General features: G+C 38.1%; 1 protein-coding gene across 3 annotated transcripts in view; it reads left to right on the forward strand.

Annotated features, from left to right (window-relative positions):
• Nucleotides 1–14,048, forward strand: part of rxfp1 (relaxin family peptide receptor 1) — a 72,272-nt gene extending 58,224 nt beyond the window's left edge. For 2 of the 3 annotated variants that reach the window (XM_071458080.1, XM_071458082.1), the window contains 3 exons: nucleotides 4,810–5,220; nucleotides 5,320–5,538; nucleotides 7,125–14,048. In XM_071458080.1, the coding sequence (XP_071314181.1) occupies nucleotides 4,810–5,220; nucleotides 5,320–5,538; nucleotides 7,125–7,543 (1,049 nt within the window). In that variant the 3' untranslated portion in view covers nucleotides 7,544–14,048. The remainder of the gene's footprint in view (nucleotides 1–4,809; nucleotides 5,221–5,319; nucleotides 5,539–7,124) is intronic. The other variant, XM_071458081.1, reaches the window with a different exon arrangement.
• Nucleotides 14,049–14,538: the final 490 nt, after the last annotated feature.

The following is a 14,538-nucleotide window of genomic DNA, read 5'->3' on the forward strand; positions in this document are numbered from 1 at the left end:
AACAAAATTGACACGAATTACAGCAACTGCTCAAGCATAAGTCCAGTGAGGGCAATGGTTGATTAGATAGCTGCATTTTCAGTGACTCATCTACCAGGATAATAGAAGATATCTTTCAGATAAAACTTACAGCATCTTTATTTCACGTTGAGTTATATACAGTGTCAACTGAAGAAAAGACGTTCACAAGGAGGTTTCAGAGTTCAGATGTCTCAGGCAGAAGTATTTATTGAAAGCTTGATGTGCAACAAGGAGAAACAGGTGAGCAATAAAATGTCAACAAGTGAATCAGAGTAAGGCCTCACCTATTCCTGAAGATGTCTTTATCAACAGGACTTATATGGTATAACCCAGGTAATAAATGGTTGCAACACACACGTCTCGTTCCATACCCAAATAAGGTCAGTCCTGTCTTACCTATATATGTGACTTCATTGGTCACTCAAACCAGAACACTGTCACATCTTACCTTCAACTATATGTGTCTCACCCTTTGCCTCACTGCCACTCATCATGTCTGGAACTGGATTTGGCAGTTTTCTCTAAGTTATGCCTTTTCTTATATATAATATAAGACCTTGGTTCCCATAGCTACGGAGAATAAAAGTGGCTCCATCCAGTCACAGTCATAAAAGAAGCTTAACAGTCTAACACTATGTGGTGTTTATGATCTGTACTTTTGTGAGTGTGGGCCTACAAAATAAGAAAATTAGACTAAAAGTAAGAAATACAGAATATCCCTGTTTAAGTTTATATATAATTTAGGAATATAGCTTCTTCCTCTTATGTAACATTTGTGCTGTATATGCAAATCCAAGTAGCAAAAACTACTCCATCTGAATGTAATAGCTCACAGTGGAAATGTATCAGCATTGAGTTTGGACATGCAACCTTATCTACCACTTCGATATGAGACATCAGTCAGAGAAGGCTTTGAGAGTTTGCAAGTCGACTTCATTTGTCATGATGAAGGTCTTTAGGAGATAGAGTAGCATTGAAGAGGAGGCTGAGGAGATGGTTGGGTTAAAATGGATAGTTGCTAAATAAGATATGTGTAGTCTCATGGAAAGACAAGAAATTATTGAAGTACTGATGCTGAACAGGTAAAGGTTTGATATGAGATGGAGCCACTCAGGCAGAAAAAATGCATTTACCTTCATATTCCCACAAGTGGTATGTATGACTGACATACACTGGGTCCCACCATGATATTATACATTACAAGAGGAAAATTAATTCATGATTGAGGGGATATAAAGCAGATAAACTAAATTATAAAGGTCCTCCCTGGTATCAGAAGTCATTAAAGGTAAAAGTAATGGTTTATGGTTATGATTACAAAAAGAGGATTTAATTTACATAGAAACTACACAGAGCAAAAAGAGCAATAAAAAAGGAAAAGCACTAAAGCTGCTCTCATAACACATCACATCATGTGCTTATGATGTCATTCCACATCTATAAGTCAAGTAGAAAGGATCCTATATGTACTTACTATAAGTCTGAGAGCTTCTGAGATGAAAAAGCTCAGAATATGCAAAGCTGAAATTCTAAGTTATAGTAGATATCTGCTCTTATGTGGAGGATGCCAGTTATTACTCATTATCTCATTTTTCATTATGCGCGGTATCTTAAGAGGTCACTTGCTTAATACATCAACCTTTAAAAGTTTATTACTAGAATGTCAGTGGGGACAGTCTTCTGTAGCACAGACAAAAACAGAGCTTAAGGTAATTAACACAAGGGAAATGATCAAGAGACTCTCCATTATTTGCTTCTTTTCAGCAACAATGGATTATATCCCCTCGTGAGAGCAGGACGTGTGTGAATGTTGCTTTAAATCCTGTTATTAAAGGAGTGGAGCAGATTTGAGCCTGGACAAATTAGAAGCACTGTTAATGTGGTTTAGGGCTGGCAAAAGAGTGAACAGAACTCATATGTGGTCTTTCAATATATATTTTATTTATCACTTGTGTTACCTTGAGCTTCCAGTGTCATTTCACATTATCCTCTAGCCTCTCTGTATCTAACCATGTCTTTCCTGACATCTTTTCTATTGGTTATTTCTCAGAAGGCTTTTCTTAGTATCAATGAAACTGGGCCCAGGGTCCCCTGTGTCCTCTCTGCCCTATGTCAGAGAGGACTTTGAATCCAGATGAGTCAGTCAGAAGTCAACTTTCATCTTTTATGAGTTGATGAGCTTGTGGGAATTCACATAAAAGTATACTGTATCATTACATGTATCGTTGATATATAAATAAATAGATATAAAAAAATTTTTAAAAACCTGCTGAATTTGAAAAAATAATATGGCAAAATGGTATTTAGAGGTATGTTTTAGCTGTAAAAGTTGTGTGAGAATTATCCAAGTATTCCACAACAAAGCTTCACTTCAACTGTTTCAATTTTCACATGACATATACTACATAAAAACATACACAGAGAGTCTTTAATGATGATTTACTCTGTGTAAAATGAAAAATGCCTTTGACGATCAATGGTATGTTGACATCTCAAAGGAATGGGAGGGTTAGAGTAATGATTTCCCATATTATCAAAGAACTAAACATTAAGCAGTTACTAATAAAGCAGCAGCTATTTCTTCTGAAGATATATGGTGTGAATCAAATTTGCAGAGGGCAGAGAAGGTAGGAGTAGAATTACCTCCGTGTGATTGCATGTCTCCACCAACCAGTCAAGGTGTAGCTTACATCGGTGTCTGTCCAGGCTGATTGACCATCTAAATCACTTTTTTCCTTAGTCCAAGTGAACATTTTTGCAAAATTTTAAACAGTTTACAAGAATAGGACAACCCAAAAATATAATGCCTGTGGTCACAACTGTCACCAGTGCGGCGGCATAGACAAAACATGTGGGGTTGGGATGTATTTACCATCTGTTTTAAATTTTTTTTTTTTTTACTTGAGGCAAAGCTTGCGGCCAGATGTTGATTAAAAAACAATAGTCTAAGCATTAAAGCAGAAACATGCATATACAGTCTCCCCACTAGAAGTACAGCATAAACCCTACTGTATATAATTGTTGTTCCTTGTCGTCGTGTAATCATGCACACACAAATTAATGCCTATCCAAAACCTTTTAACTTTTGGACAATAGCCAAAGCCAAACTAACCTGGATCATTCTCAGAAAGCCTCTCAATGAAGAGTATGTAAGATATGTAAAGACATGTACTCACGTCAGAATATAATGATGCTGTTTTAAAGGACTAGTTCAACATTTTAGAGAAAACATATATTCACTAATTCTTGTTCGCTGAGAGTTATATGAGAAGATCAATACCATGTCTTCCCATTACATGTAAAACTAGAGCAGCTATTAAGATTAACTTAGCATAAAGACTGGAAACAGCTTAAGAAATGTAAAAACAAAAATTTGCTATCGTAGGGCGAATTGAACTAGCAAAGACTCCAGGAAGTCAATACTGGTGCAAAACACCTGCTAAAACTGCAAACTGCCACTTTTCTACTTCACAGTTTGTACAGATTAAAGGAGCTATGGCCAACGAAAGCATTAACAGCTGTTTACTTACCAGTCTAGAAGAACCATTTGAGTTCAGCATCAAAGTTCGATGTGAGGACAGAAGCTCTTGGCAAGCGAGCATCAACACCACATTTAGTGGCAAAGAAAACTCACAACATGGTTAAGCTAGCTCTTGTCTCTACGTTTAAACACTGCATTTGTGTGCAAAGCTGTACATGCAATCCTCTGTGCATACCCATCATTCATACATCTGGCCCCTGCAGTTAAAACGTCATGCTCTTTTTAATCACTGTGCAGTGTGACAATATTGATTTTCATTTCAGAATGTATGCTATACAGTTTGTATGCATCTATATCCTATATATTTAGCACGTGAAAAAAAAGGCAACAGAATTATTTTTATGCCTCGTGCTTGCAGCAACTGTGGGGAGGGGCATTGTGTTTGAAGGTTGTCTGAACATTCTTCTGTCGGTCTGTCCCATTCTTGTAAATGCAATATCTCAGGAACACTCGGGAATTTCTTCAAATTTGGCACAAACATTGAGGATAACTGATTAGATTTTGGTGGTCAAAAGTCAAGGTCACTGTGACTTCACAAAATACGTTCCTAGCCATAATAATATAGAATTCATAGGCTATATTATTACTACTACTTTTATTAAATTCCTTCAGAGTCTTCGTTACATATAAATCTAGGCAGACACGGATGTAAACTGCAGCTTCACTGGCTAGAAGAGGCTTACTGTCGCTGGTCAGTAATTGTAGTTGCATCTTATACAGTGTGTTTGTTTCTATCATTCTTTCTGACAACAAAGCAGGACGTCCTGTGCGCTCTTTGGTGTAATTTACTTTCTCTATTGATCATCATACAAAACACATGAAGGGGTAGCTGAATTGTTTGTCCTTGGTTCCTTTTCTTGTGCATGATTTCTTTGGTTGAGTGGCCAACTGTCTGTCTGCTTGTCATCATCCATCTTCACATCATATACAGGAAGCCTTTCATGTTGAGCTATTTCTCTACTTGGTTTGGTTCTGTTCTCACTTCTAAGAAATCGCACTGCTGTTCCCTTGAAAGAGAACTGCATTAGAAAGTCCCTCTCCATCAGGCAGCCTTGTGGTGTTCAAATTAGTTTCTGTGCTCAGGTCTCTGAATGAGCCACGCTCAAGGAGAAGTTTGTTTAAACCTTTCATAGCACACGGGTCTGAATGCAGCTGTAAAGTCAGGTGTTTAATCTTTATGCACAGATGTCTATAAAGTCTATGAATCCTCTAAATAAGGTGTAAAATACATCCCTCCTTGCTTTCAGGTGCAGATGGGCTGATGGGGATATACCTCTTCATGATTGGTGCATATGATCTGAAGTTTCGAGGCGAGTACAACCGTCACGCTCAGGCCTGGATGGACAGCAGTCAGTGTCAGGTCATCGGCTCTTTGGCCATGTTGTCCACTGAGGTCTCTGTTCTGCTCCTCACTTACCTCACTCTGGAGAAATACATCTGCATCGTCTATCCTTTCCAGTACTTGACACCTGGCTGGCGACGAACTGTCACCATCCTTCTTGGGATTTGGGTGTTTGGCTTTATAATTGCCTTCTTGCCACTGGCCTGCAAGGGGCTATTTCGCAACTTCTACGGTACCAATGGTGTTTGCTTCCCGCTGCACTCGGAGCAGCCAGAGACGCTATGGGCACACGTCTACTCCATCGTTATTTTCCTGGGTGGGAATTTGTACTTTCAAAAGTCCATTGAGCTTTTTGCACAAATACACTTTTGCAGTTTTTTGACAATCCAGAAACTAACCAAATATCTCTCTGTAGGTCTGAACTTGGTGGCATTCCTCATCATTGTCCTTTCCTATGCAAGCATGTTCTATAACATCCAGAGAACAGGCACTCAGACCACAAAATACAGCAACCACATCAAGAAAGAGGTGACCATCGCCAAAAGGTTCTTCTCTATCGTTATTACCGACTCCCTCTGCTGGATCCCCATTTTCATCCTCAAGATCCTGTCACTGCTGCAGGTGGAGATTCCCGGTATAGTAGAAGTGCTATAACCATTTAAAGTAATACTCCACTGAAAGTCAACATTTAGAGTTTCAATTGTGCTCCCTCTGTATGCCTGCAGTGTGACTCTAAAAGGTTTCTAGTCTGTTCCTTCACAGAGGACAGCAGCTATAGTCAGCTTGAATTCACAGCAGCTCATTGAATGATGCAGAAGTTGTCGTAGGTGCTTCCATTTCTTTGACGGACAACAATGGCCTTTCAGCAGCTGTCAAGTGGAAAACACTCAGCATGTTCCAGCTAGTGCAGAATGCTGCTGCTTGACATTGAACTAAAAACAGCAAAAGACGTCATATTAGCTTTTAGATTCATACTTCACACTGGTCACCCATTAGGTTTAGGGCAAATTTTAAGATTTTATCGATTCGACTTTTAAAGCTCTTCATGGCCAGGATGCAGGTGGTGCAATCTGCAGGTCTCAGACAAAAAGCTGCTCTCTGGTCCTGTGTCAACATTTAGAGGAGATCATGCCTTTGCTGTCAGAGCAACTAAGCTGCTAATGAGCCTGAGTTCACAAAATCATCATCATCCTTTCACCACGACTGAAAAGCCATTTAAAGATTTATTTCTTTATTTGTGATATCACATTATGTTTTATGCATTGTGGATCTTAAATTATCTTTGGTTGACTGTCAGTTTCACTAGTTTTTGCATTGTTTAGTCTATTCCTGTATCTTTGTTTATATTGGTTATTTCATGTAAAGAACTTTGTAAACATTGGTTTTGAGACTGCTATATAAATAGACCAAATCATAGCAAATTTGCCAAAATGTGAATAGACATGTCTGAATCCACTTTCACAGCATAATTAATTTCTCCATTATAGTTCCATATCCACAGTATGTTTCAAACAATCATTGCTTTACTAATAAATTGTTAAATTGGAGACTTCTGGCAGAGCTTTGAAGCTTTGAGGACATGATAGCATGCCAATGAAGAAGAGCAAACTGTAATTGTTTGGAAGATACTGAGCGTTTGAATGATATACATAGAAGTGGGGTACAACTGGTTTCTAAAGATGTTTGATATATTTTGACATAGTTTTTTTAAATGGCTTTGAGCTGCCATCGGAATCCATTGCATCTGCTGTGAATCTAATTTGAAAACATAGAGGGAAGAACCCGGAAGCTATATTTTCTGTGGAGTATTCCTTGAAGTATTTTATTGACTGTGTATCATTTAATCTTATAGCACTCTAAGCTCTGCTAAGTGCAGTCCATAAGTGTTAATTTGTTTTTCAGAAGACCTCTGATACCATACAAAGAGCATTTAACTGTAGCCACCTTACTGAAGTCTGCACTGTATACTCAGATGACCATTATGTGTTCTGCAGAATCCATTAGGCTACACACATAACCTGGAGAGCTGTGGCTCCCTAATAAGGCCCTCTGTAGGGACAAAAGGGATTTTCATTGATTATCTAAATGGCCTTGAAAAAAAGGCTTTCATGTTGAAATACTCAAACCCATGTTACACTTATTCATCTTTAGACACAGACTCAATACCAGCTCTGTTGTTTTATTTCTTTCTCTCTCTGTCTTTTCTCTCTCCACTAACAGGCACCATCAGCTCCTGGGTGGTCATATTCATTCTCCCCATTAACAGCGCTCTTAACCCTATCCTATACACGCTGACCACACGGCCTTTCAAAGAGACCATTCTGCAGGTGTGGGCTAACTACAGGCAGAGGAGGCCCCTGCTCAGCGGCCACCCAGCTCATCATCCGTCGCTCACCTGGCAGGAAATGTGGCCCCTGCAGGAGAACAGCCACGGCCTCACCCCAGGACACCCTCTGGAAATGACAAACACCCTAGCCAAGCTGACCCCTGTGGAAAATACCAACGATGGATACAATGACATAACCGTTTGTGCACAGCAGCAACAGAAGCCACATACTGCCCTGTCCGTGATCGCACAGAAACAAACAGTGCCACACACGCACTCTCAAACACACATACAATCAAATGAACTCATCTAGGTGTCTAACACTAATTAAATGTGATTCAGGTTCATTCATCTCTGCAATGAAGAGTCTTCAACCCGTTTTTAAAATATACTTTTTAAATATCCACCTTGATTTGTGGCCAGATTTCTCCTTTGTTGTATCATTAGTATTCATTAGTGCTTTTGGGAAATCCAACTGTGTGCTTGTCTTGCCCAGGCAGCAGCCATTACAGCAGATGGGTGAAGTCAGTGCAGAAATCACTTATACAGCAGTACACTTCCCTTAATGAAGACTACATGCTGGCTCCAAAGGAAATCTCTATCAACACAGAACAGAAGTCCTGCCCTACTTCTGGTTTAACTTTTGTTCCGCCACCTTTCATTGCTCTGTTTTATTTCTCACAGAGGGCGTCTTTCATCCAAGCTAAAACATGATAGAAGAGCATTCTGTCCAGCATCTGAGCTGAATATCAATCTACCACCGCACTGTCAAGTCATATTTGTTCAATTTGTCATTTCTAACAATGATAAGAGACCGAATATTTTGTTTGAATCCAGCAACTGCAGCTCCCAACAAACATTTCACTGCACTTCTTTGGCTAAGATTGATTAAACATGTTGTTGAATGCCAACAAAATATTTGGTGAGTGTGAAAACTCATTCTTGACCTTGCACACATTAGTTTGACGCAAAAGGATCGTCACTCAAGATTCACTTACCAGCTTTTGCCAGAGCTTTCAACTTGCATCTTGTAGTCTTTCTTAGCAAATGGCGTTTACTCAAAAAATAATCAGTATTATCTATGTTAGAATGATGATTTGCCAATATAGTACTTGGTTTTGTGTAAGTAACCCACTTTGGGAGAAGTTTCTGGTTGAGTCTAAAGGAGAAAAGCCTGGCTTAAAAAGATACCAGGACTGTGGCTCTTTAATAAATAAATGTCACTAATGTGCATCTTAATCACTGGTGAAGGTTCGAGAGATATCAAGAGACAAATTAACTTGTTGTTTTTTGACATTTGCAAAAGTATAGAATATCACCGGCTGTATCCATTAATGCACAACAACAAACTAATTGAATTTTCTTGCCTGCAGAGAAAATGCCCCTCAGCCACAGGTTACTCAGCCAACTGATTCTTTGTACATTATGGTAGCTCACACCAAACATGCATTGAGACCCAGCTTTCCTGCGCGGCCAGAACCTGTGACTTTTATCCTAACACGGATCACCTGATCAGCCACAGCATGATTCTCTCACCGAAGCACAGTTGGCTTCGTCGACTCACAATTCCAGTAAAGTTTTTTTTTCATATCCTCAAGAGTGTTGACAAAGAAAGAGCAAGGCAGCATTGCTTTAACTCTGAATGGAAAGTAAGAAGAAAACATGAAATATGGAGCTGCAGGTGGCTGGAAGTTGAAGACAGTATGCTGTTCTGCATCCAAGATCTGTTTTAGATTACAGGAGTTTCTTTTTAGGGTTTCAGCCACAAAATGTAAGATACTTCTCCAGTAATATGAAAACCAAATTTCATCCAACCATGTCCTATCCATTGATCTTCCAGGCAATTAATCCCCCTAAAACTGCACATCAAACGACAACCAATTTGGCAGAAATTCGACCCGATTTATAAAAATAGTATGTGGTGACCAATTTGTGTGTCTGCCTGGATTAATGTATTACAACTAAACTAATGACCTAAAACTTTTTGGTTCTGGTGCCTCTGACACACAGCCACAGTAATGAGTTATATACTTCACAGAAGTGTTTTAGTCCCCATTTATGGGCCGGTTTTTGTGGCAAACAGACCAGTAGCTCAAGCAGAATTTGGTAGTTTTACAGAAAGTAGCCCTGTTAAAACACTGTGGACATAATAAACACACAAAATAATGATTGAAAAATATGTTTACAGGAACCATAAGGGGAGACTCACGAAGGGTTTAGCCGAAGACCATGATTGCCCATCCACCTCATATTGCCTACCTAAACCCAATATTTACACTGTCCCTGCTGCTGCCGCTTGTCTCATTGCAACGACAGTGTTCAGCAATGAGGCCACTGTCTGAGTAGACATGGTATGGCTCTTGTGTAGCAGCATGATTACCCTCATCACACTGTTTCCTTGTCTATATTTTAAGATCTGACTCTAGGATGTAATCAAACTCATCTGAGAAAGATTTCAATCAAATGAACATAGGTCGTGAGTAATGAGGACATGATACACTTCCATTTTGCATTTCTCATTTGTTTCAACATGGTTTGTGCATTGGATTTTTGAAACATCTTCATGACCAACAGTCCAAATGGCTAATTGTTTTTTAATTGTTTTGTCATCTTGTGCTCCGTGCCAGTGCTGGCTGAGTCATTAAGCCACCGTGGGCACCAAAACATGACACTTATCTCAGTTGAATGGTGTAACATTTTCATTTTTTCACTGTAACATGACAAGTTCCAATTAGATTTTTAATATTTATGTTACAGTAGTTTGTATGCATTGAGATCAAGTATTGTAATATCATCTATCTGGAAACAACTCAAAAATGTGACTGAATGGCACTCATTTGAAAAAAAAAAAAAAAAAAAAAAGATTTGTGCCACAAGATGAAAGCAACAATTGGGGAACTTTAAACTGCAGGTGTGGGTGTATTTATTTATTTATGTGTTTGTTTAGATGGGCATGGTTTCCAGCTTGCATTTGCACACTGGTGTGATCATTTCACAGTAAACCAAAATTCATAAACTAATTAAAACAGATGTTGTCGTAATGTAATCAGTTAAGGAAGAGGTGAGGGAATTGATATTGCCCGAAAGTTTAATAACCAAGTGTATTGATGACAGCTTCAGTTTGTGGATCAACAAACTGGGGGAGTTCTGTCTGTTTTTGTCTTTTCATGACCATCCCAATGTAATGAAATGAAATTCATGACATTCTGATTAAATTATTGACAACATTTCTACTAATTAGCTCAGTTTTAAGAGTCGCTAGAAAATAGCAAGTCTTGGTTAATCAACCAAGATCATTTGCTGTTTCACTATTAAACATGTTTACTGTACATATTACATGTAAAAACCATTAATCTCACTGCTTCCTGTTGGGAGTTTAGTGTAAATGCAAAGCGTGAATGCTGTGATTCATATTTGTAATAAACCAATGCAACAGGTGAAAACATTTCCAGGCTCTGAAGTGAAAACTGTCCCTCTAGAATTCACATTATTTTGGTATTCTGGGGAATTGTTAGCACTGGGGAGCACCCTTAAGAATGCACACTTACATCTGGGATCCAAGTCCATGGAATGTATGCAAATGAAATCTGATTGATGTGAGTGTTTGATTGTTGTACATCAGGCCCACATATAAAGACCTTTCCTGGTGGCAGTGTTGAGGGTTTGTTGAGAAGCATATAAATATGTCCTTGTTTTGTTTAAAGGCTTTTATTTCAAGAGGTTTAGTCATGCAACAGTGAAATTGATGTTGATCAAAAACCTCAAGTGCATCTGTAATGCATTTTTATTAAAGTTATTTTTTTGGGCTTTTTAATGCCTTTTATTAGATAGGACAGTGAGGAGTGACAGGAAAGTTGGGGAGAGAGAGGGGATGACATGCAGCAAAGGGCCATGGGTCGGATTCGAACCCCGGGCCGCTGCGATTAGGACTAAGCCCTTCTGGTACGTACTCTACCAGGTGAGCCCCTGTAATGCATTTTTCATACATTTTGCTCCCATCGTTTTGTAGCAGTGACTCTTCCTACACCCAATTACTTTTGACATTCGTTGTTGCAATTACTCGTGAAGAATTGCCTTGATCGTGTGAAAAATCCTCTTGGAACAGTGTGTTTCATGGTTCCAGCTGCAGCAAACTAAGCTTGTTGGGAATAAACAGGGGTGGAACTGGGTAGTAAATACAAGCAGATGCAGCCACCACGGCTTAACAGACATAGAACATGGCAGAGGCTCAGATGATTTCAGGGGATAAATCACAGAACAGTATGCTCATTGTCACTGATGCAGTCACAGCAGCTCCCATCCAACCGCATAGAAATAGTAACTGCTGCAGTTTTTCTGCAGGCAATAAGGAAGTTGACATTTTTGTCTTTTTGTTTTATGTTATTATCTACTGGATGTATTGCTGTGAAATTTGGTTTAGATATCCATGGTCCACAGACAATGAATCCTAATAACTTTGGTAATCCTCTGAATTTTCCTCTAGCACCATCAGTAGGTCAAAATTTCAGTTTGTCCAAGACTGTGGTTTATGCCTAAATAAGTGCAAAACCAATGACAGTACCATCACCCTCAGCTGCAGTTTGTGTTTAATGCCAATTATCAAAAGTTAGCTTGTTAACAGGTTAAACTAAGATGGTGAACATGGTAAACATTATATTTGCTGAACAGTAAGATGTCATCACTGCCATTGTTAGCATGTTAGCATGCTGACATTAGTATTTAGTACAGCCTCACAGTCTTTTGGGTAACAAAACCCTTTCACAATGTTAATGTTGTATAATGTCCCACACAAAAACATAGTTACTAAAAATAATATTGCTGAAGGTGTAACACTCAAATAAATGCAGCAGCAATTACGATCCTTGCCTATAGGGGCAGTACCTAGATCTGCAGGTCTTAACCACTGTTGCTGTTCATCTCCACTCCTATAGGCAGGGCAGGATGGCATGCTACGAACTTGTCTACCAACTACTAATCAGATTTCCTTTGAGGAGAATCTGAAAGCTGCTGAATATGACTTTGAGTCATAAGCCAGTTCCTTGTGACTCTGCATTTCAAAAAAATGATAATAATGTTTTACTCACAGAAAAGCACTCTGAAAATGTCCATTTCAACATTTTTAAACAAAAAGAAAAAAAAGAAAAGAAAAGCTCAAATCGCTGGTTTTATTTTTTTTTTTTTTTACACTGCAGTCAAAACTGATAAACTTATGCTGGTTTAATGTCTATGTTTAGTCATAGCTATTACATGTTTACTGTTAGAATCTGTTTTCTTTAGTCAAACTTATTGCTTGAGTATTTTCTTGTGGCTACTGACTCTGATACATTTGCTGTAATAAGGTCATATAATTTTATAATAACATGTTTGATACATTTCTTACTGTATATATTACCATCTCTGTTGACAATACTGTACCAGCTTAAAATCTGGTATCATAATATTTGTAGCTATAAATCGGCCCATGCTGGCATGGCAGATGATGTAGAGAGACATTAAAGGGTACTGATCAAACTAATGCAAAATGGTCTTATGGGAGACACATTGCAAAACACCACAACAAGGACCATTTATCACCAAAGATGTTTCTATGTATGTCTAAAAATTGTAGATTTTCACTGTAAATGTCAAAAGGAGAACTACTAAAATAGACAGAACATGAGGAAATAAAAAATATGATTTAAAAAATGACCATTCGTACCTCACCATAGTGCTCGTGTTTGATCTAAACAGTAGTCAAACCCTTCAGCAGTGCAGTGAAAAGGATGACATCTTCTATGTGTTTCTGCGACTTCATTGCTGTCTTTGGAAGTCCACTGTTCTTAATGTCAAATTTGCAGCTGAAGGCGCTGAACCATCAGACTTCATGTAACTGTGTGTTTTGAAAAAAAAAAAAAAATTATGATCAACCTATTTTGTGCAAATGGTCACTGGGCAGTTCTACTGAAGAACCTTGGTGAGTGAATCAACCACGTTTTGCACCTTTCCCTTTTGAACAGTTAATAGACACATCAGAATATATTTCATGCTGAACGTTGCTAGTTTAATCTCATATTGCTAACAATTTTGTACATACAGCCTACTTGCAGCAAAGACCTTTTTTCAACTTCATGGTAACCCTATAAGTTTAAGGATTATCCACTCTGTTAGTGAGGGGTAAAATGCAATTTTTTAAATTCTGTATATTGTCTTTAGTCCATGTTGTGTTGCCTCTGCCCACAAGACATATTTTAGTGAAATACTGAATGTAATGTATGAGATTAGTCCAGTATGTTCAACAAAGAATGTATTTAATTTGGGCAGGTATAACTTGGTTTAAGGTATATGTGGGTGGCAGTTACACAGCCAGCAATTTCACATAGTCTTTTATAAATCCTGTCTAGAAATTCCCCAGCTGGTCTGTGGGTCTGAACATGGACTCACCCTCACCTCACCAACAACTGCACCAAACGACACATTTTTAACACTGTGATCTGTACAGTGAAGACATTTGTACAATAATCATAAACTACTCTGTGCATACTTTGATCAGTGAAGGACTGATTGACTGATGTATTTTTTCAGACATTGTAAATGTATGATATATGTATGTATAGCAGACACAGAGGAGAATAAAATAGATGTTATAAATATGATTTGTGAGTACGTTGTATGTGACAGTTTGTGTTTACATCACATTCCCATACATACTGAAAAGACAGAGATGCCAGCAGTTTGCTTGAGATATAGGCTACTGATAGTATCTGCAGGCTTACATTTCATATTGATGGGAAAAAGTGTAATCAGTTCATTTGTTGTATTAACTTGTGCCCTACAATAAAATTACCAGTGGTGTTATATTTTGTCTTTCTGTTTTTCTTGAGTGAAATCTGCTTGTTGACTTGTTTATGACTTACAAGTATAAAGTTGCATGAAATTTAAACATTCAGTCTCCAAATTGTACTTGTTTTCCCTCAACTACTGGTAAACACAGAGATATGCAAGTCTTTTATAATTTATAGTAAGATTATAAACTAGTACAATCAGTTAATGCTTATATTTTTGGAAAAGCCTAGATGTAAATTATGCAATCACCAGTGTTAAAATACTTTGTACCAGTCAAAACACTTGGATAATCTATTTGGCTGTAAGAGAATTCAAATATATTTTTCTTTTGCTGTGACTTCCGTGAAACAATATCTAAAATGATTATATGCATGTTTGGTTAAATTTAAACATATTCCTAAAAAACTGTGTTCATCTGGAGCTCAAACTTCAGTTTAATCTGTGGGCTACACAATTCCCACAGTCCCCTTTTCCAACCAGGAAACA

This window comes from Trachinotus anak, unplaced genomic scaffold (genome assembly GCF_046630095.1).
Source record: "Trachinotus anak isolate AG129_WGS33_773 ecotype Australia unplaced genomic scaffold, CSIRO_AGI_Tana_v1 ptg000021l, whole genome shotgun sequence".
In the NCBI taxonomy this organism is placed as follows: Eukaryota; Metazoa; Chordata; class Actinopteri; order Carangiformes; family Carangidae; genus Trachinotus; species Trachinotus anak.